Genomic DNA, 26,525 nt, shown 5'->3' with positions numbered 1-26,525 from the left:
TCTCCTTTCAGGGCCTCGGTCTCCCACCTGAAACCCCCTGCCTGGGACTAGTTGATTTCTGAGGCCCTGGGGTCCTGCGCTCTTCCAGGCCTCGTTGTACCAAGAGGTTCCTCCGTCCAGCCTGCCAAACAGGAAGAGTCTGGCGGTCTTGCCTGACTCCCTGCCTCAGGACAGAGACAGCGCGAGGAAGTGAGGCTGATGGGGTGTGGGGCCACAGGCGATTAGAGTCGGCAAGGGAAGGCCTCTGCTGCTGAGGACCCCGTGTGACAGCTCATGCTTCCTGAGCACTTCTGCCTGTGCCAGTGCTTCCTGGGCCTGATTTCACGGAATCCCCATCTCAGCCCTGGGAGAGAGATCCTATTATCATCCCTATGTCAAGGATGAAAGCAGACTCATAGAAGATGAGTAACTTGCCCAAAGTGGGACAGCTCGGAGGCGAAAAGGTAAGTACTTGACGGCCAAGGGCTCTGAGAACCCAGAGGGCATCCTTTGGTAGGATGATCCTAATTAGATTTGAGGTCACTCTCATCCTATCCCAGATGATATGGGATTGAAAGGCTGGGTTTTACAAATATGGCCCCCAAAGAGCTTCTCTCATCTTCCCATCTGGGGATGCAGTGGCAGATGGGAGGTCAAGGATGGGCTTGGTGCCTGGCAGGTTGGAGTCTAGACCTGACCTTGGGCCCGGCTTCTTCCCTGTTCCAGGGTCCTGCTGCGCTGTGGTGAGAACACGGGGCCAGGCACTGCGTCGGGACCTCATAACTGTTTTGAGGGATTACTTCTTGAGTTCCCGGAGGCCCCAGGAACGTGCCAGAACCTCTGGTCAGGGCAGGGTGGAGCTGAGGACCAGCCATATGTAGGAGCAAACAATGGGGAAATACCTTCCTCCTGGGGAGGATGAGAGACTGCGGTGAGGCTTTTGTCTGTTTTGTTTCAGACTTTTCCCAGAGCCTGGAGCAGGGCTTGCTATACAAGGCAGGTGCTCAATGAACGTTTGGGAGGGAAGGAAGGAAGGGAGGGAGGGAGGAAAGGAATCAGGATGTGAGCATGCTAGGAACTCTAAAATCTTTCTATCTTCTCGTCCTTCCTCCTTCTTTTGAATCTGAGCCTGGGTGAGAACCCATCTTGTAGTTCTCTTGTACCCTGGTGGAAAATAATTTATTTCCCTCAGGGATCCCTCTGGGGGGTGGGAGTAGGGAAGTCTTGGGTCGCCCCATTTTGCACAAGCCTGGAGTCCTCTCAGCCTCTGGCAGTTAGAGGAGCACCTTCCCCCACCCCCCCCGACTGTTCTCCTTCGCTGTCACCTCCAGGGCCACAGCTAGTGTCTTGCTCCTTCCCCCAGGCCAGCTCTAGGCAAATAGGCTTCCCTATACCCGCCTCCCCGCCACACGCACTCCTCTCAGGTCTCCCCGCTTCCCTGCAGTGAGTTCTGGGCCCCTGGGTTCTTCCTGTTGTCTGCCTAGCGGGGCGGGGTGGGGCGGCCCCAGGGCTACAGATGTTCCTCCCTGGGTACCCCATCCACTCAGCCCCACCCCACCCCAGGATTCTGAGATTCCACACCCCCAAGGGATGCAGCACTGTGTTCTGGCCAGGATGCTGTCCTGAGCTTACAACCCAAGTGAGAAGAAACATTGAGACCTGAGCCTGGGGTGAAGTCAGCACTCAGCAGGTGGTGGCCACCACTATGCAGTGAGCCAGGCACTCTGGGAGGCGGATCAGAGAGGTGGAGGAGACTCTGATGGAAGCGCTTCCTCCTGCCTCTTTAGAGAGGGAATTGGGCATAAACAAAGCTGTGAGAGGTGCCCTGCCAAAGGCTCCCCCTCCCATCCAACAGTTCCTGCTGGGTTGTGGCCCTGTGTCATCAGGTGTGGAGCACTTGGCAGTGAATGAGTTGATTCCTGCCCACGGGAATGTGAAGACATGGGAGTCCTCAGGAAAAGTGCAAATGGACTGAAACTTAGTGAGTATGGGCATTTGAGGTGGGCCTTGGAGGTTGAATAGGAGTTCACCAACTGAACGAGCTGGAAACAGCACTCTAGACTCAGCAGATAGCACTTGGGTCAGGAAAGTACATGGAGTGTTTGGGAAAGAGCAAGTGTGTGGCTTGCAGGGGGCATGACGGACACAGGCAAGAATCGGCCTGAGGAATGACAGGGGCAAAGCCGAGAGGGCCATTCACTTTCTGGTGAGTTGTTCAGACTTCAGGGAAGCCCCTGGAGGCCTCTGAGCAGTGCAGTGAGAGGCTGAGACCCCAAGCTTAGTGTGGCCTCTTTTAAAATTCAAATCTTTATTTTAATTAGGGATAATTTTTATTGTGGTAAAATATACATAACATAAAATTTACCACTTCGAGGATTTTAAACGAACAATTCACTGGCATCAAGTACATTCGCAGTGTTGTGTAACCATCACCACTATTCCCAGAACCTTTTCATCATCCCAGACGGGCCCGTTAAACAATAGCTCCCCATCTCCCTCTCTTCCCAGCCCCTGGAAACCTCTGTTCTACTTTCTGTCTCTGAATTTTCCTACTCCAGGCACCTCATAGAAATTGAATTATACAATATTTGTCCTTTTGTGTTTGGCCATTTGTCTATCTTATTGGCCATTTGTCTTTCTTCTTTGGAGAAATGTCTATTCATATGCCCATTTTTTAATTGAGTTGTTTGGCTTTCGTTGTTGAGTTGTAGGAGTTCTATGTATATTCTGGATAGTAATCCTTTATCAGATATGTGATTTGCAAATATTTTCTCCATTCTTGTCTTTTCACTTTCTAGATGGTCCTTTTGATGCACAGAAGTTTTAAATTTTGATGAAATCCAATTTATCAATTTTTTCTTTTGTTGCCTGTGCTTTCATTCTCATATCCAAGAAATCATCGTTAACTCCAGTGCTGGGAAGAATTTCCCTTATGTTTTCTTCTAAGAGCTTTATAGTTTTCGCTCTTAAGTTTAGGTCTTTGATCCACGTTAAGTTAATTTTTGTAGATGGTGTAAGATAAGGGTCAAACTTTATTCTTTTGCATGTGGATATCCAGTTTTCCTAATATCATTTGTTGAAAAGACTGTCCTTTCCCCATTGAATGGTCTTGGCAGCTTTGTAGAAAATCAATTGACCATATGTTTGAGAGTTTATTTCTAGGCTTTCTATTCTGTACAATTGGTCTGTCCCCGGCATGGACTTCTGAGATGAAGGTCCAGAGTTCCAGAATATGGGGAACCTCATCAAGTCATCCTGTTCAGCCCCTCGCCTCCAGGCCAGAGACCGAGCAGCCAAAGAGATTCAGCTCTGGGACACACTTGTTTTCCAGGAACCAGAGCTGGTGAGAAGGGGTGGAGGGCAGAGCTAGTGGTGAGGGTGCCAGAGCCACGACCTTGGCCTCTGAGTAGGCCCCTTGCTGTTTGGGAGCCCCTATGTCCTTCAGCTGACCCTCCTGTGAGGACTTGGCCTTGGGGGAAATTCTCCTGTGCTCTTAGGGTCCATACACCGCCTCCTGAGAGGACCAAATCTGAGACTACGCCTTTTGGTAAGATGATCCCAGAGTCCTTTCCCCACGGAGCTGGGAGGAGCTCTAGGAGGGAAGTCCCCTGTGCACCCCCCCTGGCTCTGTACTGTTGGCCCTGTGAATATCTTGAAGATTTTCTATTTGATTCTCATAAGAGGCATTTGCTGCTCCCTGTCCTCCACCCTCCATCCCAAGTGCTGTCCAGTGAGCGGCTCAGCCAGGGACTAGATAGTATTCTACACCCCTGGTAGGTAACCAAAGGGGAGGGGGGGCTCTGCCCCCCACTGTCACTGCCGGTGGAGCAGTGGAAGCCCCAAAGGGGGCTCTTGTGAGGCCAGTGCTTCCTGCCTTGGAATCCCCCAGCCCAGTTGAATAAACAGAGGCCTAGACTCCAAGCCAGGTGCCCAAAGGCAAGTAACAGGCACAGTGTCTAATGTTCTTGGAATCTTGTAGAAACTGTGTTCATCCTACCATTCAGCTGCACAGGCTGCCTGAAGCTTCAGATGCCTGGATTCAGTGAGGCCAGTGTAGCCAGGACCTGGGAACGGATTTCAGCCTGTCTAGATGAGTGACCTTGGGCCAGTTAGTGGACCTCTTTGCCTCAATTTCCTTATCTGTAGAGTGGGTATATGAATAATATTGTGAGGATTAAATAAGATGATGTAGGTAAAGAGCTTAAAACAGTTCCTGGAACAGAGTAAGTGCTCAATAAATATTAGCTGTTATATTTGATAGGATTTTGTTGGAACTTTGAGTAGGTGAAGCCGGAAACTTTGACAGAGAGTTATGGTTGACTTGAAAGCATAAAATTGGAAAATGAGCAAATTATTACCGAGTCCACACTGTGTGGTTGAGAAAACGTTTTAAAATACGGATGAGTGATGAAAGGGGTGTAGGCTGGCTGTCTGCCTAGCATGGGGTCAGGAGGGATCAAGGACGAGAGAAGGGTACCCCCGGGCCCCTCAGACCCTTCAGGCCACATCTCCCCAGGCTGCTGGGGAGTTTAGGCTCCCCTTCCCTAAACTCATGGCAACTGACTGCTCGTGGACCAGCCTCCTTGTTGGCTCAGCGTCAGCTCTGCACCAGGGATCAGGGGCCGCCTTGGAGAAACATTGCCTGAGCCGAGGCAGGTGGACAGCCAGGGCCGGGCTTTACCTAATAAACTGTACAGGACTTAGCCCCTCAGAGGCGATTACACGAAGCCATTTTTGTGCTACACAAAGGACATTCTCGCTGTTTCATGGGATGATTCATTTCCCTGAGAAGTACTAACAGAGTACTGAAAAGAGATGTACTCATCACATATCCACTGCGGTTTTCTTGGTAGAAGGTACACACCGTACACTTTAAAGCAGAGACATATTTGACGTTTTCTTCAGTCCAGATGAGCAGGAGGCAATGAAGGAATCATTCTCCACCAACATGTTTGTTGTAAATATTGGAATATTGAACATTGTTTATACTTATTACACGTGACGGGCAAAACACTTGGACCCCACCTACTCCAAATCCCAGCCATTTAGATGGAAACTCTAACAGCTTAGGTATAACTTTGTTCTAGAGATTTTGAATTTTTAACCATTCTATAATTTTAAAGATGGAATTTTGTTAAGCCAAGATTGAATAATCTTATCCAGCCTTATCAACCTCAGAAAACTTTAACTAGCAGTCTCACAATTAATTCAGCCATTATTTTTCCCTTCTTGTCCAAGGAGAGAAACATCTTCTTGCTTTTTTGGCTTGTAAATGATTCTTTAGGTTATACACACAGCATGAACACATCTGGAGGAAGAAAACCCTTGCTTTGGGCGGGGAAAAACAATTCTCTCTAGGCCGACGTGGTCATTGTGCAGGCTGAGACATTTAGCTGCTTAACAAGATTCATCTAATTCAGAGGGTATTTGTTGGGTGCCAGATGTGGGTGCCAGATGTGGGGACCAGACGTGATAAGATGTTTTCCCTGTCCATGATGAAGATACTGTCTAATGGTGGAGGCTGCCATGCCTCCACACTTGCAATGCTTTGTGAGAAGTAATCTAATTATTAGGGGCCATTAGGGGAGTTCCGAGGAGGGCATGGCAGGAAATCCGCAAAGAGGAAATGATAATAGGCTCCGGCCTGGAAAGGTGACCTGGGGTTCGCTGGGCAGAAGGGGCCCCAGCATAGTCCTGAATCACCGAAGTTGGTTTCTAAATGACAGCAGCAGTGGTGGTGGCGACGGTTACCTTTCTGGAAAGGTCCGTCTCTCCACTCCCCACCCCCAGAGAGCTTTCAGGTGGTATGATGGTTAGAGGGCAGCAGATGCTCCCACAGAGAAAATTCCTCCGGAGCCATTAAATATTGGTGTGCCTCCATAGGAAAGATGTCCAGATGCTCCAGGAGTGCAAGTGGGAGTGAGGTTTTTATAAGGAGCTCACGACCGCTCTGACCTTTGCCAACTGGTTTGTAAGCCACACTGCCTTCAATGCAGTGATTAAAATTACAGTTCTCATTTCGCAGCTGTAGCTTCAAGTTGCAACCTAACTTAGGTTAAAAAGTATTTATGGAAGGGCCTTTCTTTAACATCAACTAGCAGTTTTAAATATGTATGTAACAAATGATAAGCAAAATTTTGTCAAATGTTTCACCCCGTTTGTCGTCTTTGTTATATGTATGTAAAATGGGCCCTGATTGGAAGGGGACTGGGTGGGGGACTATTTGGGACAGGGGTTTGTGGCATGTTCTGGGCAGCTGGAGCTGGGGAAACCTGAGCTAAAAAGAGTACACCTGGGGCGGGGACGGGGGAAGAATGAGACGCTGCAGCTCGAGTGACTTACTTTGCTTTGCTCTTGCAGCTGCCCTGGCCTAACTTGCCTCCAGATCATAAGTGTATTAAGCTATCGTGGAGGATTCCCGTTGATAGAGAGTGTGCTGTGTGTCAGGCAGAGATGTGCATTCTTGCACTTGACTTCATTGAGACCTCACAAACATGCTGGGATGTGGGTATCATCCACCTCACTTTACAGATGAGAAAACCGAGGCACACAGAAGCCAAGTCACTTTGCCAAAGCATGAGTGGCTTGGAAGCCTCCTTAACAATCTCCTTTAGAAATTTCCCCATTTCTTTAATGGGGAAAACTGACACTTCCTTATCATGCATAAAGAGCTAGCTGTACACAGCTTTAACACCCCTCCAAGGAGATCGCTGCCTTGATGTCTCTCCTCTGCAGAGATCTGGAGTGGTCCTGGAAATACGGCTCCCCCCACCAGGCTGGCCTAGATGCCCCTGCTCTGTCCACCTCCCCACACCATGATCACTGCCTCCCTCATGAAGGGGGACTTTTGGAAGGAAGGGGCCATGCTTTATTAGACTTCGTATTTCCATCACCTGGAACTTTGCCCAGCACATAGCTGGCGCTCCAGAAATGTTGCTGAATGAATGAATGCAGCAAATAAGTGGCAGAATCAGGAGTCAAACCCAAGCCTGTCCTGCTCCAAAGACTTCTCATTCATTTCACCTAGAGCAGGATTTAAGCTTCTCCATCTTGCCTCCCTTGGATCCAATGGCACTATTACAGTGTCTCCGTGGGGATGGTTGGGAATGCGCGTTTTCTCCCTGCTCTGAGGGATTAGGTGGGAGATATTTAGGGACACACCCAAGGCCACTTGGTTAGGTGAAGGTAGAGAGGGACAAGGGGCAGACAGACCACCAAGCTGATTTGAAACCGGGAGACACAGTCCTTCCACTGACAGGCCTTGTGATGGCTCGGGGTCTCCGTATCCTGCCTGGAAGGTGAGTAGTGGCCCAGGGTGACCCCTGAGATCTGGGACTTCTTGTTGGGGTTAGGGAGAGTATGGAGGCTCCTTCTTCTTCTGTGGCAGTGGACCCAGCCTGGGCCAGCGCCCCTTCCCCTGCGGGGCGCTAGGATCTCCTCCAGCCTCATGAGGCAAGGCTTGGGGATGAGACCGAGGGTGGACCAGGAAGGAAGGAGCCGGGAAACCTCAGTCTCCATGACTGGTGGTTAGAGTCCCTGACTGAGGTCACGACCCCAGCTCACCCCAGTAAATATCAGGAGGTGATGTTCAAGTGTTAGATCATAAATGGGGCTTCTCATGGTCACCCGAAAGTTCTGTTTAGATTAGTCCTCTGTGATGGAAACATCTCCAATGGCTCAGTTGTGTCTCCCAATGACAAGACTAAGTCTGCCTGCAATCCCTTCAAGATTGCCTGTCTACGTAAGAGAGACAACGCATCGTTGTGTGAGAGGCCATAGACAGGACGCTGGGCTTGGAGCTGGACCCTCTGGGTTCAAACCCCAGCTCTGCCCTTCCTAGCTCTGTGATCTTGAGCAAGTTAAGCTTCTCTGGGCCTCAGTTTCCTCATCAGTAAAATGGGGGTAAAAACACAGACCTCCTAGGGACCTGGGGAGGATCAAATAAGATAGTGGATGGGTCAGTACTACTTAAACACGAGTGATTATGTGATTGTCCTTATTATTGTCACCAGCCCTAGGGGGAGGCCCCTAAGGCTTCTCACTTAGTAATTTAGGACCAGCTCAGTTGGGAGTTGGGATGTTCTGATTTGCCGTAAAATGTAGCATGCCTTGCCAGGACCTCTGTAGTTTCCAATACTCAGTTCAAGGTCACGCTCTTGCTGAGGCCTCCCCGGCCTTTTCGACAAGAACCGACCGTTCCTCCTTGTGGACACACTGCGCCCGGGATGCAGGGCTTTTGCCATTGGGCCCCATAGCACTTGACCACACTGTTACATGTCTGTCCCTTCCATGAGGCCATGACTAAGGGGAGGCTCTGGGGAGGTGCTCAGTGAATGAACAAACAAGTAAACCAAGGAAGGAGCACAGTGAATAGATGGAAACCAAGTCACATCATCAGGGAAAAGACAAGAAAAAAGAATTTGGGGCGTAAGCTGGGGGACAGAGGGGACCTCAGGGGCTGAAGGCAGGATGAAGGCCCTGAGGGACACTGGCTAGTGGGCTTTCTTTTCTTGTTTTCCAATTTTTTTATTGTAGTAACATACAAGTAATAATACAATTTACCATCTTAACCATTTTTAAGCGTGCAGTCAAGTGGTATGAAATACATTCATAATTTGCAACTGTCACCACCATCCATCCTCTTTTCATCTTGTAAAACTGAAACTCTGTCCCCATTAAACACTCCAGCCCCTGGCAACCATGGTTCTACTTTCTGTTTCTATAAACTTGGCTACTCTAGGGACTCATATAAGTGCTAACATACAGCATTTGCCTTTTCGTGACTGGCTTGCGTCACTCAACATAATGTCTTCAAGGCTCATCTGTGTTGTAGCAGGTGTCAGAATTTCCTTCCTTTTTGAGGCCGAATAATACTCCACCGTATGGATGTACCAGTTTGCTTCTCCATTCATCTGCCGATGGACACGTAGGTCACTTCCATGGTCCAGCTATTGTCAGTGGTCTTTCTTTTTAACCCCTTCTCTTTGGATACAAGGAAACCTCACTCATTTAGACTAATTGTAGGAGAGCTGAAATTATAATAGGCTCAAACAATAAAAAGTACTTTTATTACTTTTAAGGTCCAAGAGTAACTTGACCTCCGCTAACAAAATACTGCTTCCTTCGGGCCTTAAGAAGAGCATTTAGGAGAACCACATGCTTTAATGGGGTCACCGGTTACTTACGTGGATGGAAATGTGGGTTTCCATAGGGCTGGGGAAGCAAGGTTTGTTCCTAGAGTTGGCTTCTGCCTTGTGATTTTGATTCCAATGTGCAAGCCCATTTGTAGAGGCCGTGGATAGTGCTGGTGACGGGGAGGAGGAGAGGTTGCTAACTAAACCCCAGTCTGGGTCCTGTTCAAATTATGACAAATGCCGGCTTCAGAACTGGGATTCCTGGATAAAGCGGTTTCTTCCCATTTGTCTGCATACTTCTTCTTTTTAAAAGCTTTTTGTTTTGACATATTTTCAGACATCAGAAAAGTTAAATGTCGAATACAAAGAATTCCCAGATCCCCTTGACACCGATTCCCCCAAATCTTACTGTTTTACTATATTTGTGTTATCACTCTCAATCTCTCTTGTATATATGTATCTATCCATATACATACCTATACACAGATACGTATTCTTTCTTTCTGAACTGTTTAAGAGTAAGTTGCAGACGTTTGCCTCTTTACCTCGAAATACTTCGGTATTTAGCAGAGAACAAATGCAAATTGAGACCCGGTGTCCGAAAGAAAACAAGAAAGAATTAGTTGGGTGTAAGCTGGGGGATGGAGGGGACCCTGAAAACACGATCCCAAGAAAAGGCATTGGTCCACATTTGAGGTCCCAGATGGTCGATGAAATTCTATCAGGACAGTTTCATCAGGGCCAGCACTGAAGGTCGGATGTGATGGGGCAGATTTAGAGGCGTCAGAGAGGAGCCATTCTCCTGTGACTCCCACTTTTTCCCTTCCTCCCTGACCCTGTCTTCTGGCTGTCCTGTCCCAGCCCCACACAGGGTATCCACTCCAGGAGGGCCCAGAGGAACTGCCGCAGGCTTAGGGGTCAAACCTCAGCTCTGCCTCTCACCAGTTGTGTATTCTTAGACAAGTCCTTTACTTCCTCTGGCCTCAGTCTCTGGGGCTGTCAAATGGGCATATTTCACATGGTTGTTGTGAAGAGCAGCAGTGGTGGCATGACAGGTGTGCTAGTACTGGGTGAAGCATGAAGCGTCCCAGTGCTGATTCCTTTTCCTTCCTTGGTTCTGGGAAGCTCCCTCCATCCTCTGGACCACAGGAAACCTCCCCACCTCAGTGTGTGGGAAGAACCAAGAGAGCTGTCTGAGAGTGGAGTGATGGAGGAGGGGGCTGCAGCCCCCGCCTCTGCTGATGCTTCCCTGGGGAAGAGCCCACAGAAGAGCTGGCAACAAATCTGCCAGCTACATGGACAGCCACCTGGGCAAAACGGGGTGTGGGTAGCATTTGCATGGCTCACTTGTAAGTAGCTAGAAGACCGAGGATTCCCCAGGGTCTCCACGAAGGGAGGTGACTCTGGGGAATCAGAGGAGCTCAGGTCGGGCCTGGCACCCAGTGGTGGTGACATTCAATGGGTCCCTTCTCTCTGAGCCTCAGTTTGCCCATCTGTAAAATGAGGGTGCTGAAGAAAGCCACCATGTGGGAATTCTGAGGGACTGCCCTAAGTCAAGAATGTGAAAACCCTCAGAACCGGAGGAGGAAAGAGCTCTTCGGGGAAGGGCAGGGACCCACCTTATCCACCCCTGTGTCCCTTGTAGGGCTGAGACAGCGGCAGACACATAGTAGGACTGAATAACTGCTTGTTTGGCCAATCTTCCCAGGGAGGGCCTGTGCCTTTAACTAAACTTGGAGAAACTTCATCTGAAGCCGGGACCCTGGGGCATCACCTCTGGCCCCGAGGAACTTAATTGGGACTGCAGTGCCTCCTGGTGGCCAGTGTGAGCCACTGCAGCCTTGATTATGCTGGATTGGGGGGCTGCCGAGAGCCTTCATGCAGGGACCCGGGAACCTGCCCTGTGGGTGAGCATGGCGTCCCAGGGCCCCGCGACTCCTCCTCAGTCTTGGCTTCCTGTAGGGGCTGCGCCTTCTCCATAATCCCTTCTCTCCTCTCGCTGGCAGGAAATCCGGCAATACTTGTTGACATGAGGAAGCAGAGAAGCCAAAAGGTTTGCCCAGGGCCCTAGCAGCAGCGGGGCCACCTTTGGCCCTTCATGCCCTGCCCCGTGGCTGGTTTCTCTGAGCCCCATCATCCCGCAAGGCCCACACACAGCAGTGTGAGCTGAGGGACCGAGGCCCCCCGGCTCCGGAGTCCAGCCCCGTGGCCTTGAGTCCCTTTCCTATGGGCGCCCCGTCACCTCAGCAGGGCGTGCAGAGCTGCCCCAGCGCTACCAAAGGCAGGAGCCCGGGCCCAGCTCAGGACCCAGCTGTGCAGGGTGGCCCTGCTCTGAACTGCTCACAGGACCACACACCAGTGCTTTAGAGCAGAGAATCCAGTGTTTAATAAGAGGTAAGCCCAGCCCCCGGGGTCAGGGAGGAAGAAGGGGTCAGCCTTGCACTGAACCTTGGAAGCCCAGTAGAAACAATTCAGCAAAGAAAAAATACAACAAATAAAAGGTTAACTTTACTAGTAATAAAAAAAAATGTAAATTCAAACAAGATTTCACTTTTATCCTTCACACTGGCAAAGATTTTAAAAAACAGTATAATGACTGGTATTGGCCCTGAAGCAGGTGGGCACACGGAGGAAATTGGCAGATTTCTAGAAGACACGTTTATCAGAGCTCTTAAGGTGTGACTGTGATCTAACTCGGTATTTCTAGCTGCTGGAGCTTCTTCTAAGGTAATTACCATGAAAGTATCAAGGGATTTAACTGCAAGGATATTCATCCCAGGCCTGTTATCATTTCAAACAGTCAGCGATCCACGTGCCCAACAGTAAACGACTGATGAAATAAAATACTTTGTCCATGTGGTGAAATACTATGCAGCCATTAAAAACGATGTAGTAGAAGGATATAGAATAGCATGGAAAGATATACAGGATAGTGTTAGGTTAAAAAAAAAAAAAGACTTGTACCAAAAAAAAATTATGTTTCCCTTTTGTGTTTGTGTGTTACAGTTTTCTTCTTTTGGTCTGTCTTGATTTTTTTTTTTAATTTCCATATAGAACATAGATAACTATATGTAACGAGGGGGGAAAAAGCCACAAAATTTACAGAGGAAGATATGCAGGGAGAGGAGGAGTTAGCCAGATGCATGAGGGGCAGAAGGGCATTCCAGTTAAAAGAAGGAGCACATGCAGGAATGGGGTAGCCTGTAGCCGCTCGAGCAGTGTGTTGGAGGCATGAGGGCAGGTCTGTGGGACCGGAAGCGAGGTGCAGAGGTGGGGTGTGGAAAGATGTAAGTCTGTGACGAGAACGGGTGTCAGTCCCGCCTGGGGAATCCTGAATGCCACAGTCAGCCTGACTTGCAGGGTTGGCAGATTTAGCGAAAAAGTAGCAACAAAACCAGGACGATCTCCCTGGTGGCGCAGTGGTTGAGAGTCCGCCTGCCGATGCGGGGGATGTGGGAAAAGAAAAAAAAAAACAGGACGCTCCATTTAATTTGAATTTCAAATAAATAATGAATAAGTTTTAGTATAAGTATGCCCCATCCAATATTTGGGACATACTTACACTTAAAAAATGACTGTTTCTCTGAAATTCTAATTTAACTGAGCACCCTGTATTCTATCTGACCACCCTAAGGAGGGCTCTGGGCACCAGTGGAGGGCCTCTAGGCAGGCTCACACTGGATGGGATTGTGCTTTAGACACTCTCTCTGGTTGTAGTTGAGGGCGGTGAGTCTGAGGGCAGAGAAGCCAATGAGGCCTGCGCTTAAGCCAGAGCTCTGGGACTCTCCAGTATCCAAGAGGCCTCAGAGTCCCGGGGGGCCCAGTTTGTGAGGACAGGGGCCTTTCGCTGAGACATCCCTACCTTTCCTCCACCCACCTCCCGTGGCGCTCACCCCCACCTCCCACATCACACAGCCGAATCCAACACCTGCCAGAGCAGACACCACTCAGGATTCTAATCGCTGCTTCCACATAGCATTTTAAAATGATAACAGCCATTTCTGGTCATGGTAAAACAAATAGAAAATTAAGTCAGACGAGAAAAAAAAAGAGGAACCAAACCCAGATACCAGTTTTCTTACCTCTGGAAACCTCTAGTATTTTCTAAGGACAGATACCCCACCCCTACCTCCCCTTTTTTTCCAAAATGAGATTTACTTACTATAACAGGAATAGCTTTCAGTTACCAAAATGCTGTTCTTTCACATCAGTTTCACTCATTTTTCATCAAATGTTTATTGAACCCCTTCTGCATACCAGCCACAATACTAGGCATTAAACAAAAGGGCTAAACAAAACAAGTATATTCAGATATATTCCCTGTTTTATGGAAGGGAGAGAGAGAGACAATAAATAAAGGAAAAACAAAGAGATACAAAATAATGTGTTTTAAATGCCAAGAGAGAAACAGTCTGTAGAATAAAGAAAATCAGGAAGGATCTTCCAGTTATGGAAATATCATCCTTTATTTAACCAATCTCCTATTATTGGATATTTTGGTTATTTTCAGTTTTTCCATATAATAATGCCATGATGAACTTTCTCTCTAGTTAATTCTCTGTGCCCATCCATAATTCTGTCTTTAGTTTAAATGCCTAGAAGTGAGATTTCTGGGTGAAGACATACAAACTTTTTACTTACTTAGTTTTTCTTTACTATATTTAAGCCCAATTTTTAATCTTCTCTATAGTGTACATATTTTTATTTTTAAAGCAGCATGGTGTAAAAGTAAAATGGGGGGGGGTATTATTTTATGAATTTGAACACATTCCTGTACAGACTCACGTACTCACCATCACAACTGGGATACGGGATAGGATAGTTCTGCACACCAGCCCTTTGTGGTCAAACCTGCCCCCTCCCCAGCCTCTGGCAACCAGTGATCTGTTCTCCATCCTGGTACTGTTACCTTCCCCAGAATACCATGCAATAAAGAAGTAGAGTCATGCACTGTATACATTTTGAGACTGGCTTCTTTTACAGACCATCATGCTGTCTTTGAGAGTCATCCATGCCATTGTCTGTATCACTAGTTTGCTCCTTTTACCTCTGTAGCACCCCACTGCATGGCTGTTCCACAGCTTGCTTATTCATTCACCTGTTAAAGGACATTTGGGTTGTTTCCAGTTTGGCCTGATTATGAACAAAGCTGCTATAAACATTTGCATACAGGTTTGCAATGAAAATAAGTCTCTGTTTCTTTAGGGCAAATGCCTAGCAGTGGGATTTCTGGGTCTAGCCATAAGAGTATGTTTAATTGTACAAGACAATGCCACACTGTTTTCCCACCAGCGATGAATGAGAGTTCCGGGTGCTCCATATCCTCGCCGTCGCTTGGTGTCATCAGATTTTTTATTTCCATTGCAATAGGTGTGTAGCCGTATCTCATGGGGGTTTTAGTTTGAATATCCCTAGTGGATAATCCATAGTGGATAATACATTGAGTAGGTCATCATGCTCATTTCCACGTATATCTTCTTGGGTGAAATGTCCATTCAAATATTTTACCCATCTTTTTTTAGTTTTAACATTACTGCTAACTAAGCTCCACATTTTATTCAGATTTCACTAGTTTTTCCCTAATGTCCTTTTACTGTTTCAAGACCCCGTCCTGGATACCACATCACATTTAGTCCTCATGTCTCCTTAGCCTTCTGTGATCTGTGACAGTTTCTCGGACTTTCCTTGTTTTGAGAGGCACATTTAGGGCTTGGGTGGGTGCATGTTGGTGACATGAGTCAGACTCTACAAACTGCCAGTCTCTACAAACTGGCAGCTCCTCCAGGGCGGGAACACCGTCCGTATCTACTGGGTGCGCACCGATACGCTCCATGCATGTTTGCTGAAGTGTCGTCGCAGTTACTACTACCCCTTTGGTGTTATTTCTTGGGCCTGGAGCTAAAACTAGGGACATCTAAGCTGAACTCTGGACAGAGTCCAGCGGCAGATGAGGTAGGCTGGGGTTATAATCCATGGCTCACCTTTAACCTCTGCCCCCACCCCCGCACGACTGTTTGGACAGCGGTGGGTTTAGTCAGTGCCCTTTAAATAGCATGAAAGGGCCTCACGCTGGCCTGTTTTGTTTAAGGAGTTTGCATCCGGCGGGTGCACAATGCCACAGGGCATGCGGCCGGCTCACCCGAGAACAGAGTAAGCGGCATGTCCCCCACAAAGCAGATGTTTGGAGGAAAAATAGATGTAATCAAAAGCACGGAGGAGAAAATTACTCAAACCCCTTAGACAGACCCTCCATATGCAAGGGTACACACACACACGCACACACGCACGCACGTACCACCCACGTCCATACCCACCCGCGTGTATCTACAGGGTCACGTTCACACACACCCCCCCGCACACAGCAGCACACGTCCGCAGGCACACACGTGCCACTTGTGTGCCTGCCCTTGACCACACGAGCCTGCACGCTACAGACCTATCCGCAGGCCACTACACACGTGTTCCCCGCGCCCATTTGCAACTGCAGGCTTGTGCCCCATGCCCGAGGGCACACATCCGGGCACGTGGAAGGGATACACACAGAGAGGCCTCCAGCACCCTCTCTCCAAGTGGCTTCAGAAGTTCATTCTCTTCAAATCACAGCCATAAAAAAAATTCTCTTGAAATCACAGTCGTGAAAAAAAATCACGGTCACCTTTGGAAATCTTTCAAGGCCTTTCATGTCAAAAAAAAGTCTAGAGTAGTGTGACACCCTATAGGGTTGAACCGGGACGAGTGGCTAGAGGTTAAGGGAATGAAGAAAGGTTTCCCATTTCTCGTTGGATTTCTTGAAATCCAACAGCCAGGACTGTCCAGCAGCAGACCAGGTGGCTCCCAGAAGAGGCCAGGCCTACCTCCCCAGGGGAGTTCAGGCAGAGGCCCAAGGGCCTTCTGTGGCTCCTGATGGAGAATATAACCTCGAACCGAAGAATGCTTCCCACTTCATCCGAAGTGGTTGATGGGAGTCTTTGCCTGGGGTTGTTTGAAGGGCCAGCGTCCCTCCCTCGGGGCAGGGAAGGGTGACTCCTGATGTTCTGTGCGCATTACTTGATTCCTCTGGGTAGTCTGGGATCTATTTCCAGATCAAGACATTCTGGGGGAAGCTGCAGCTTGCGATTACGTTGTCTTGGGCCACACAGCCTGGGACAAAGCCCGCCCAGGGATCCCTTCCCACTCTGGGCAGGGTGTCAGCATAGCACCAGGCCAGAGTCCACAGGGGGTTGCCCCAGGGAGGATGGGGGGAAGCCAGCCAGGCAGGCAGGTGGCCTGGACCCAAAGAGGCTCTGTCGCTGCTCAGCTTCATGCCAGTGCTGGATGCTCTTGGGCCTCAAGAAGGTGGGCCCAGCAGCGGGGCAAGCTGGGAGATTGCAGTGGCCTTTTCTCTCTCCCAGCATAGCAGCGCGATGGATGCAGAGCTGGTTCCTGGCAGATGCCGGACTGGGTTTCCTGGACATTTCAATTCCAGAGCCCCGCTCCGTGAAGCCCATCTCTGTGCTTCTCCTTCTGCCTCCTTGACCCTCTTGCTTGCTGTGTGGAGACATCCTTCTATGTCTGCCTGCTCTTTCTCCTCTCCCTCCTTCCGTCCTCCATCTTTTCCTCTCTCCCTCGGTGATCTCACCTCCTCCTGTTTCAGCTGTCAGCCTCTGATGGAGGCATTCGTCACCTTGTGCCTTTTTCTCATGTAATCTCGCCACCTTTCTCCTCAGTGTTTACGAAGATGCATTCGTTCAACAAACATCTCTGCACGTACCCTATAGGTACTGGCACGCAGTAGGTGCACAGAGGTAGCTGGACAGAGTGAGAGCTCAGTAATGTTTGTTTGTTAGAAATTGTTCGTTGATTCTTCAGGAACCTCTTCCTGCCTGTCTGCTGCCTGTCCCATCCTGGGCTGAGCCCTGGGCTGAGAAGGGACAAATGGCATGAGGTCCCAATCCTCAGAGAACTGATTCTCTAGGAGGAGCTGGACATTTGGGGTTTGATTATATACTAGTCCGAAAACACAGTCAGTAATTGGATGGCGGGGTCTCTACGACTGCCCCAGTCTCAGAGGGCTTCCTGGAGGAGCTGGTGCTTGATTGGACCTTGGAGGTCAGCTGGAAAAAAAAAGGGACATTCCAGGCAGGTGGACAGAGGTGGGGGTGAGGGAGACCAAGGAGGTCAGTGCTTTCCTTTGTTCAGGAGTAATTCAGCCTGAGTCTGAGGCCCCCTGTTTTCAGTGGCCGTCTTGAGCAGGGAGTCACAGAGCGCGCTGGACCCTGACCAGCGCCAGGCCTCGGGCCACGGTACCGAGTCTCCACCCGGCCCCTCTGGATCATCTAGTTGGAGAGCAATCTGCTGGCTTTGCCCAAAGCCCAACACCATCACCCGTCCCATCCCTGGCACCCACCTGTCTCAAGCAGGCCTGTTAAACTCAGGACCTCCTGCAGAAGAGCAATGGGAAGGAACTGTAATTATTTACTCAGGAGGATGGAAGACTAAGAGACGTGGCAGCCCTCTCCAGATGTCCGCAGGGCTGGCTTGGGAAAAGCCCCGGGAGGTTTTGAACCAGGACCAATGAGCCAGACCCTACAGGAGACAGACACGGGCTGGACCTAAGGACAGATGGTCCAGCTGTCCTGGGGGCAGTGAGCTCTCTGTCACCAAAGCCTGGATGATAGCACTTGGTAGAGATGCTGCAGGGTGGCAGGAGGTGGAAACTGGTGCACTGAGCACCTGAGAGGGCCTTCCTTGGCTTGTCGTTCTGACCAGTTGGGTCAGAACCTTGGGGAATTTTCCTTTGTTGTCTAAATGAGGGGCCCAACCTCAGAATTTAAAGCAAGATGATCAGTAATCAAGATTGAGATTTGGAAGATTCCTTCCCTCTTCAAGGACCAGAGAAACCTCAGTTTTGCCAGAATTCCTTAATCTCTAAGCCTTTCCAGTTAGCTGACATTTGCCTGGACAGACATGGCCCCATCCTCTCCCTTCTTCTCCCCATTCCAGATCCCAAGGGGAAGGTCCCACTGGTCCCTAAGGCGGGAGGGCTACTTACTCCACCGGGCCAAAGCTGTGACACCAGCTGATGTCAGGGTGTGCCTGCCCCCGTGTGCAGATGAGGCTCTGGGACATAAAAGGCATCCTCTGAAGTCTCAGGCAGACTTTGGGAGAGCCGGGACCGCGAACAGATCTCCCATCTCTCGGCCTGGTGGTCTTTGCACACGCCATGCTGTCTCCCCACTCCTGACCCACTCGCTCCCTCTCAGTGGGTGGCTGGAGCGGGGGAAACCGGATTCTTACTCCTCTTCTTGGAAGACTGGACATTCTGCCGCCTCCCCCCGCGCTGAGCCTAGAACCAGCCCACGCTGGGGAGCTTCTCCCAGAGGCCACGTCCGCACTCTCTCCTCCTCTGGGGCTGGTTCTTCTGCCTCCAGGATGCACAGACCAAGCCTCTTGGTTATGTGAGGCCCCTGGATTCCTCTGGTCCTACCTCTCTCCCCAGGAAAGGCCGCGAGACCATGGCTAGGAGTAAAGGACCAACCAAGGGCTGAGAGGCTGCACTCTGTCGCTAATTAGGGCACATTGCCCACTCTCTCTGGCCTCAGTTTCCCCTGACTTAACATGAGGAGTTTGGTCCCTACCAACACTTGCTTTTTATAACATGGAGTTTTCCCCTGCATGGCCCAGCCCCTACTGTTGTACGAGGTGGTCCCGATCCCAGGCTGAAGGCCAGAGGATACGGTAAGGGTCTACGGGGTCATGGGATGGGGCCTGGGGAGGAGTGCTAGGGCAGAGGGGGCAGGGGCTGCCCCCCCTCCCCAGTCTGGCCTCCAGGAAGTTGCATAACAGAGATGTTTATTTTTGGTGAGGCTGGGTGGGATTTCTTCTCCTTAAAAAAAAAAAACCCAAAACATAAAACTTATTTGTCTGCCAGGAAGATAAATATCTTTGCTGAAAGCTCTTGGCCCGGCTGCCAGCTGCAGCTTGCATGATGCTGTCACCAAAGCCGTGGCGGTCTGCCTGTGTCTGGGCTTACATGGGTGTCATATGTGACGCCTGGGGGTCAGCCCCCCACCCTGCTGGTATCGATGCTGCCAGTGGCCCTCAGGAACAGCCTCCCAAAGCTGCTTCCAGGCCCACTCTGGGCATTCACCTCCACCCCGATTTCCTCCCTGCCTTGAAGAGGGAAGTGAGAATGACAGAGAGCAAAACGTCCCTCTCAGCTTCCCCAGCATTAAGAGAGCCCCCAGTGTACACGGAAAGCCAGGGGCGAGACTGAACCTGAAGCTTCGGCCCTAGGACCTGGACAGGGTTAAGAGACCCGGGCTAGAGGCATCGTTCTGACTTAATGCCCGCTGCTCAGATCTCTTCCTAGAAGAGGAGACCGAGGGTCAGAGTGGTTGGTGCTCACACCGACCACAAATGCTTGTCATAATCAGAGCTTGCGCGTGTGAAAGGTTTTGTCAAATGCTCCCCACACATGTCTTATTAATCCTGTATGTTATTTCACTCTACAAGAGTCACAGTCAATGGAATTTGGCTCAGAGAGGTGCTCACACCCCTGTCTCCAGACGCCAGCCCAGCGCCCTCCCCACAGCACGTGCACACGCTCCTGCGCTTGGGGCCTCCAGGGAGGGCCTGCCCGCTTGGAGGATTAATCCAGGGTCAGAATCTTCTGCTGCTCACAAGTCTAGACCAGAACTGGGAATAACTTAATGATACGGGCAGAAGGCTGCCTAGCCGGCACCACGCTCAGTGCTTTATGTGTCAGCCTTTTGAATCCCACAACTACCCTGTGAGGAAGATCCTACAGGATTCTGCATCCCCATTTTATAGAGGGGGAAACTGAGGCATAAAGCGGTTAGGTGAACTGTCCAAAGCACGCAGCTGGGATTCACACCCCCGGTGCCAGTTCCAGAGCCTGTGCTCTGACCCCTGCCCTGAGGCGAGTGTGTGCCCAGGGTGCTAACTGGGCTCTTTGGACTTGGACAAGCTACTTCCCGCTCCACCCTCCCACCCTGGCCTCCGCCTCCTCACCCTTGACCCGTGTGGGCTGACTCGTCCTTTGCAGCTCTGAGCATCCAGGAATCAGCCGGCAGAGCCCCGTTCTGTTAGACAGCGGTGGCTGTGGGCCTGGGCCGTGAGCTTTGTGTAAATCTGCTGGGTCCCCCGTGTCAGCATCCTGGGCGTGTCAGGGGGAGGTGCCCCACTTCCTTAGTAAACACGCCCCCCACCTGGAGGGGCAGGTCACCACTTGGACAATAGGTGAGGCCAGTGTGGGGGGCGCGGGGACAGGACCCCTCAGCGCTGGATTCTTGGGCAGAGTCTCCAGAGCCCCTGCTGAACCCCAAACAGGACCAGGCCAGGAAAGGCGGGGCCTCTCCTCCTCACTCCAAGCCCAGCCGGGCCAGATATGGCTGCTGACTGAGTTTTCCTTCCCAATCTGGAGTCCGAGGCACTGAGTCAGCATCCTCGACGCCCGAAGAAGAAGTGCTGGCAAAGGGCCCTTCTAGAGGGAGGAGCCCAGAGTCACTGGGGTGGAGATTAAATGTTATAGAGGTCAGATTGGCTGACCCAGAGTCACAGAACATTGGTGCTGAAAGGGGCCCATGCTGAGATGAGGACAAAGAGGCTCAGAGACTCGCCCAAGGTCACACAGCACGTTAATGGCAAGCCAGGGTTAGGACCTGGGCCTCCTGACCTCGCACCCCATACTTCCCTGAGAGGGCAAAGGCAAGGGGTGGCTCCCCCGTCCCTCCCTCCTCTCATGCTTGGTTCAGCCACTGATTTTTGACCTTCTTTCCTCCCCCCTCAGCCAAAGAGAGCTCCCTGGGGGAGCCAGAGTTGCCGCCCGACTCTGACACCGTGGGGATGGACAGCAGCTACCTCAGCGTGAAGGAGGCTGGGGTGAAGGGGCCCCAGGACCGGGCCAGCGCCGACCTCCCCAGCCCACTGGAGAAGGCGGACTCTGAGAGCAACAAGGGCAAGAAGCGGCGGAACCGAACGACCTTCACCAGCTACCAGCTGGAGGAGCTGGAGAAAGTCTTCCAGAAGACCCACTACCCCGACGTGTACGCGCGGGAGCAGCTGGCCATGAGGACCGACCTCACCGAGGCCCGCGTGCAGGTCAGTGAGGGCGCCTGGGAGGGCGCGGGAGAGCGGGGCCTGCCCTTGGGATGGTGGCCGGAGCTGAGACCGCCTGACTGTCCCCGGTCACGCCAGGGCTTTCTTCACCTCAGTGCAAGGAGCCTGCCCCTCACGCCCCGGCTCCAGAGCAAGTCTGCTTTTACTCACTTTACTGTCTGGCCTCTTGCTCTGGTTGGAGCTGGGGCAAAGCTCCCAGTGGACGGGCAGGAAGCCTGTAAGCTGTACTTCTGAGTTCTACGTGGTGTGGGAGTCCAGGCCCTTTCATGAAGGAGATGGTGACTGGTCTCTGCTCTGGAAGGCCTATCTCTTAGAAAGGAAACAGGACGAACTTAAATACATCCATAGCAGCCCAGTGGGCAGAAACAGAGACAACCCAGCTCTTCTTTTTGCCCAGGATGGCTCCCTCGTCCTCCATCTTTCAGGTTCCAACTCAGTATGCCTCCTCTGAGAAGGCTTCCCGATCACCATGGCTAAAGAAGGGGCCCTCACCATCACCCGACCCCCAAAACACTCAACCCAGCACAACCCGACAGAGCCCAACACAGCTCAACACAGTCCAGCAGAGCCCAACACAACACAACACAGCACAACCTAAACCAACACAGCTCAACCCAACACAGCTCAACACAGGCCAGCAGAACCCAAATCAACACAGCTTAATTCAACAGAACTCAACACAGCTCAACACAGGCCAGCACAGCCCAACACAACACAACACAGCACAACCTAAACCAACACAGCTCAACACAACCCAGCATAACCCAAATCAACACAGCTCAACTCAACTGAACTCAACACAGCTCAACACAGTACAACCCAACACAGCACAACACAATATAGCCTAAAGCAACACAGCTCAAGAGAACTCAACACAGCTCAACACAGCCCGTCAGAGCCCAACACAACACAGCATAACATAAACCAACAGAGCTCAACCCAACACAGCCCAACACAGCTCAATGCAACCCAACAGAAACCAACACAACACAACACAACATAACCCAACATGATCCAACCCAACACAGCTCAACACAACCCAACACCACATGACACAGCTCAACACAGTAACAGAACCCACCAAAACCAACACAACACAACAAAACCTAACACAGCTCAACCCAACCCAACACAACACAATAGAACCCAATACAGCTCAACCCAACCCAACACAACTCAACCCAAATTAACACAAAACAACGCAAGCAAACCAGGTCAACTTCTACCACATTGTCCTATTTTATCTTCTTTATAGAATTTATGGCGGCTTAAAATATTTTATCTGTTTGTCTCCTCTCACTGGAATATGAGCTCCTTGAGGGCAGGTACTGTCTGTTGTTCAACACTGTATTCCTACCAATTAGAGAAGGCCGAACTCAGAGCAACAAAGGCAAAAAATAAATATACGTGGACCAACTGACCTCCTTTGACCAGAGAGGTGTGTCTTCCCTCCCTGCATGAAATTACAGCAGAGAAAGAACCAGAAAGGAAGCAAAGTCCTCTAAGTACCCCAGACACAGGCGACAAGATCCGTGCACTAAAGCTTGAGCTTCAGCGTAACACAAAATAAACGTCACGTTCAGCCTGCCTCTCCAACCCAGAGCATGTTAGAAACAGCAAATCAGGTATTGGCAGATAGCTATTTTCCCCCTCCTGTGGGCCGTGGAAATCAACAGCTTGAGAGCAAAGAGGAGTTTTTTTAAAACAAGCAGCACAGTTCAGATCAGCTCAGCACAGCTCTGCTCAGGTCTTTTCAACACCAGGACAAAAAGCCCTGTTACTTAGCAGACCCCAAGGGCACCTCCTGTTGCATTTGTTCACTAAAGAATCTTCAGCAGTGTTTCTAAGGCATCAATAAAAGGTTCATCAGTCTCAACCATGCTCTGTTTAAAAAGGCAGAGGCATTTGTAATATGGTCCAGAAACGTTTTCATCTAAAATGGCTAATGTGGGGGACTTCCCTGGTGGTCCAGTGGTTAAGACTCCACGCTTCCACTGCAGGGGGCTCGGGTTTGATCCCTGGTTGCGGAACTAAGATCCCACATGCCATGTGGCGCAGCCAAAAATTAAAAATAATAATAATAAAATAAAGTAAAATAAAATAAAATGGCTAATGTGAAAAGGGACTGGTAGTTGTCAGTGAATACACAGCCATCCAGAAATGGCAGGAACCCGAGGGGGTTCTGAACAGTCAGGTCGCTTATCTGTAAATTCCCAAAAACAAGCTTCCCGGTTTATTCCTCTCCAGTTCGCAGTGAGTGTTTGGGGAAGAAAGTCAGGGCAGCTGAGGCCTCACTGTGATTCCAGAAACCTTCTCACACCCATTGTCCCACCTGAGTCATGCGACTTCCTGGTGCCTCAAGAGTCTGGACAGGAACCACAGCATCTGGCCTCAGCTTAGCCAATGGATTTGGGAGGAGCTAAAGGAGTAGGTGGAGAGGGGGTGGCTGTTATGGGACATTCCTGTAGATGCTGCGTTTGTGTGAAGCAAACCGTTCATTTTCTGTGCAGTACACATGTGTGCCCATGTGTGTGCACGTGTGTGTCCCTAACAAATGGACAGGAGTGCCAAGAAGTAAAATTCGCTTAGCATCAAAGAAGGATGGTCCTTCGAGTACAACACGTGGAAATGACACTGGGGTACGTTTAACATTTTTCAGGCACCACAATGGAGTGCTAAGATGGAGTGCTCTCCCTGCGCACACACACACAGACACACACTCACACACAAACACACACACACATTTATGCCTACTTCCAAAAAGGAGCTGGGGCAGCTTACAATTAAAGATTTATTATTTTCATCTAAGAACAAGAACAAAGTCATGAAATGGGAAGGTATTCATGTCAAAGATCTAGACTAAGGATCATATTTGCCACTGAGCGCAAATTTCAACCCTGAGCTTCCTGGCAGCCAAGGCAGAAAGGGAAACTCTAATGTGTGCCTATCTTATCATCTAAGGGAAGGGCCATAGAAGTATAGAATGCCAGTGCTGGAAAGGATCACCTGGTCCTCTCATTTGATATCAAGGAAGAAGAGGCCCAGAGGCAGGAAGCGATCACCTGTGATCAGGTGACTCAGGAAAGGTGATTCAGTGGCAGTGCTGAGAATAGAATGTGGGACCCTGAGTTCCAGCCCAGTGCTTCTTTTACTTTAGTTTGCCGGAGGAGGACACGTGCCAGATTGTTCTGAGACTTTTCTTTGTATAAAGGCAGCAGGGTGGGTGGGATTGTCATGTGTGTCAGACCTCTGGGTTGAGCCTGGCAGTGCCCCAGGGATGGGGGACGTGGGGATGGATCCCCCTGCTTACCTCTGCTGAGTTTGCTTAGGGCCCGTACTCAGCTGGTGGGAAGCCAGGTGCCTGGCGTAGAGTGGCCGAGTGGGGACAGGGTGGGGGTGATGGGGGCCCCGAGATGGACCTTTCCTGGGAAGAAGCCTGGGGCTTGGCCCCGCTCCAGGGGCCCGCAGGGGCCTCTCCCTGCTGTCTGGGACTCCAGTCTCTGGAGCTGGTGTCTGAAGAAAATAAGACAGAGGCCTCCCTGCCCCGGGCCACCCCGCCCTGGCCCAACATGGGCTGCGGTTAGCAAGGACCCTGCCAAGATGGTTGGTTCCTCGGGGAGAGGCCTGTGCTGAGCGGGCCCGGGCTGGGGTGGGCTGGGAGCAGGGTGGTCCTGGGCCGAGACACGAAGAACGGAAGGCTGGGACCTTGCAGTCCCCCTTCCTTCTGGGGTTGCACGGTGGAGACAGGCCTAGGGCCACAGAGCCTGAGGCACAGAGCACCTAAGGGGGCAGCTGTCGGAGCCCCAGGCTCCAAGGGTCAGAAATGGGAGGATGCTCTGAGTCTCAGGACCCTTGAATGTGAGCACAGAAGGGGCCCGCGAGGGTACCCCTGCCACCACCCAATTTAGGCGTGAGGAGGCTGAATACCAGGAGGCTGACTTAGCTTAAGCCTCATCTGGGCAGAAAACCTCCAGCCTTGTATGCAGGGTAAGGCCCAGGGAGGAAGGACCCGGAGGAGGGAGCGGAGGTGGGCAGCTCTTCTCCCATCGGCCTGCTCCGCGCAGCTGTGCTGCCTCCCACGATCTCCATCTTTAGCCCTCAAATAAATCCCTCAGCCTGACCCTCTTCCACTCCCTCCTCAAGACAGTGCTCTCTCTCAGCTGCCTCTCCCCCGGGCTCATCTATCTTCCCGGAGAACCCAGGTCTCCCCTCTCCCCCGCCTCTTCCCCCGCGCTCACCTCCAGCCACCACCACGCACTCCGTCTCCCCCCAGTCTGCTCCTCCCCCCAACCCCAGGCCCCCTTGCAGGACACTGGGCTGCCTCCTTCCCCATCCATGTCCCTCCCAGCCCAGCCCGCGCCTGCGTGTCACCTCCACCAGCACCTCTGGATCCCACCACGGGACCGAGTCCACAGAGACTCAACGGCGACCCCCCAGTGGCGGACACGTCACCTTTTTCTAGCCTCCCCGGCCTCACAGAAAGAAAGCAGTCATATATCTAGATGCCTCCAGTGGGCTTCTCCCCTCCCGCTGGCCTCCCCCAAAGAGAACCCTGGGGGGCTGAGAAGGAGCGGAAAGACTGAGCTAAGCCTGCAGGAAATTAAACATGAAATGAAAACAAGCGCCTCTGATTCATTCTCTCATCCTGCCCCCAGTCCCCCATTCCAGACCACCGATAAAGGGGGATCCCGTTTCAGTGGCGCAGAGAGGAGACCCGATCTGCCCTTGGTTCCCAGTGGGCGGCCTGGGCCCGGACCCCAGGAGCCCCAGGAGGACAGGAAGCCCCGGGAGGCTCTGGGGCAGCGGCTGAGACTCCAGCCCGAGAGAGAGGGCCGGCTCTGGGGGGTGGGGACACCCAGGAGAGTGCTTCTCCTGCACCAGAGTCAAGACAGGAAACAGTGACGCTGAAAGAGATGCCAGCAGCGCTCTGTGTGTGTGTATGACACTCATGCTTGTGTACGGGGAAGAGCTGAAGCCTCACCCTCCCTCTTCACCCCCACCCTCCGCACACTAACATGGGCCACACACACACACACCCCTTCTTTTCTGACCTCTTTCTTCTAGCAAAAGACAGCAAGGAGCTATAAAATAAACAAGTGTGAAGTACTCTAAAAACTCTGTGACAGCATTTCCCATCTAGCTCACCTGCTGTTTTCGGAGGCACCACCCCGGGAAGAGGTCAGCACGGATATTGGCCCCATTTTCCAGATGCAGAAACTGAGGCCAGTGGTTATGCCAGGCACTCCAGTGGGCAACCGTGGGCCAAGAAGCCTCTGTGCTGCCGCATGGTGA

The 26,525-nt window shown here is 51.1% G+C and overlaps 1 protein-coding gene across 1 annotated transcript in view; it reads left to right on the top strand.

Annotated features, from left to right (window-relative positions):
* Positions 1 to 26,525, top strand: part of ALX4 (ALX homeobox 4) — a 44,889-nt gene that overhangs the window by 9,928 nt on the left and 8,436 nt on the right. Inside the window, exon 2 of the mRNA XM_007126417.2 lies at positions 20,905 to 21,215. Within this exon, the coding sequence (XP_007126479.1) occupies positions 20,905 to 21,215 (311 nt within the window). The remainder of the gene's footprint in view (positions 1 to 20,904; positions 21,216 to 26,525) is intronic.

Source organism: Physeter macrocephalus, chromosome 16 (genome assembly GCF_002837175.3).
Source record: "Physeter macrocephalus isolate SW-GA chromosome 16, ASM283717v5, whole genome shotgun sequence".
NCBI lineage: Eukaryota > Metazoa > Chordata > Mammalia > Artiodactyla > Physeteridae > Physeter > Physeter macrocephalus.
This window is presented reverse-complemented; position numbering and strand designations above follow the sequence as displayed.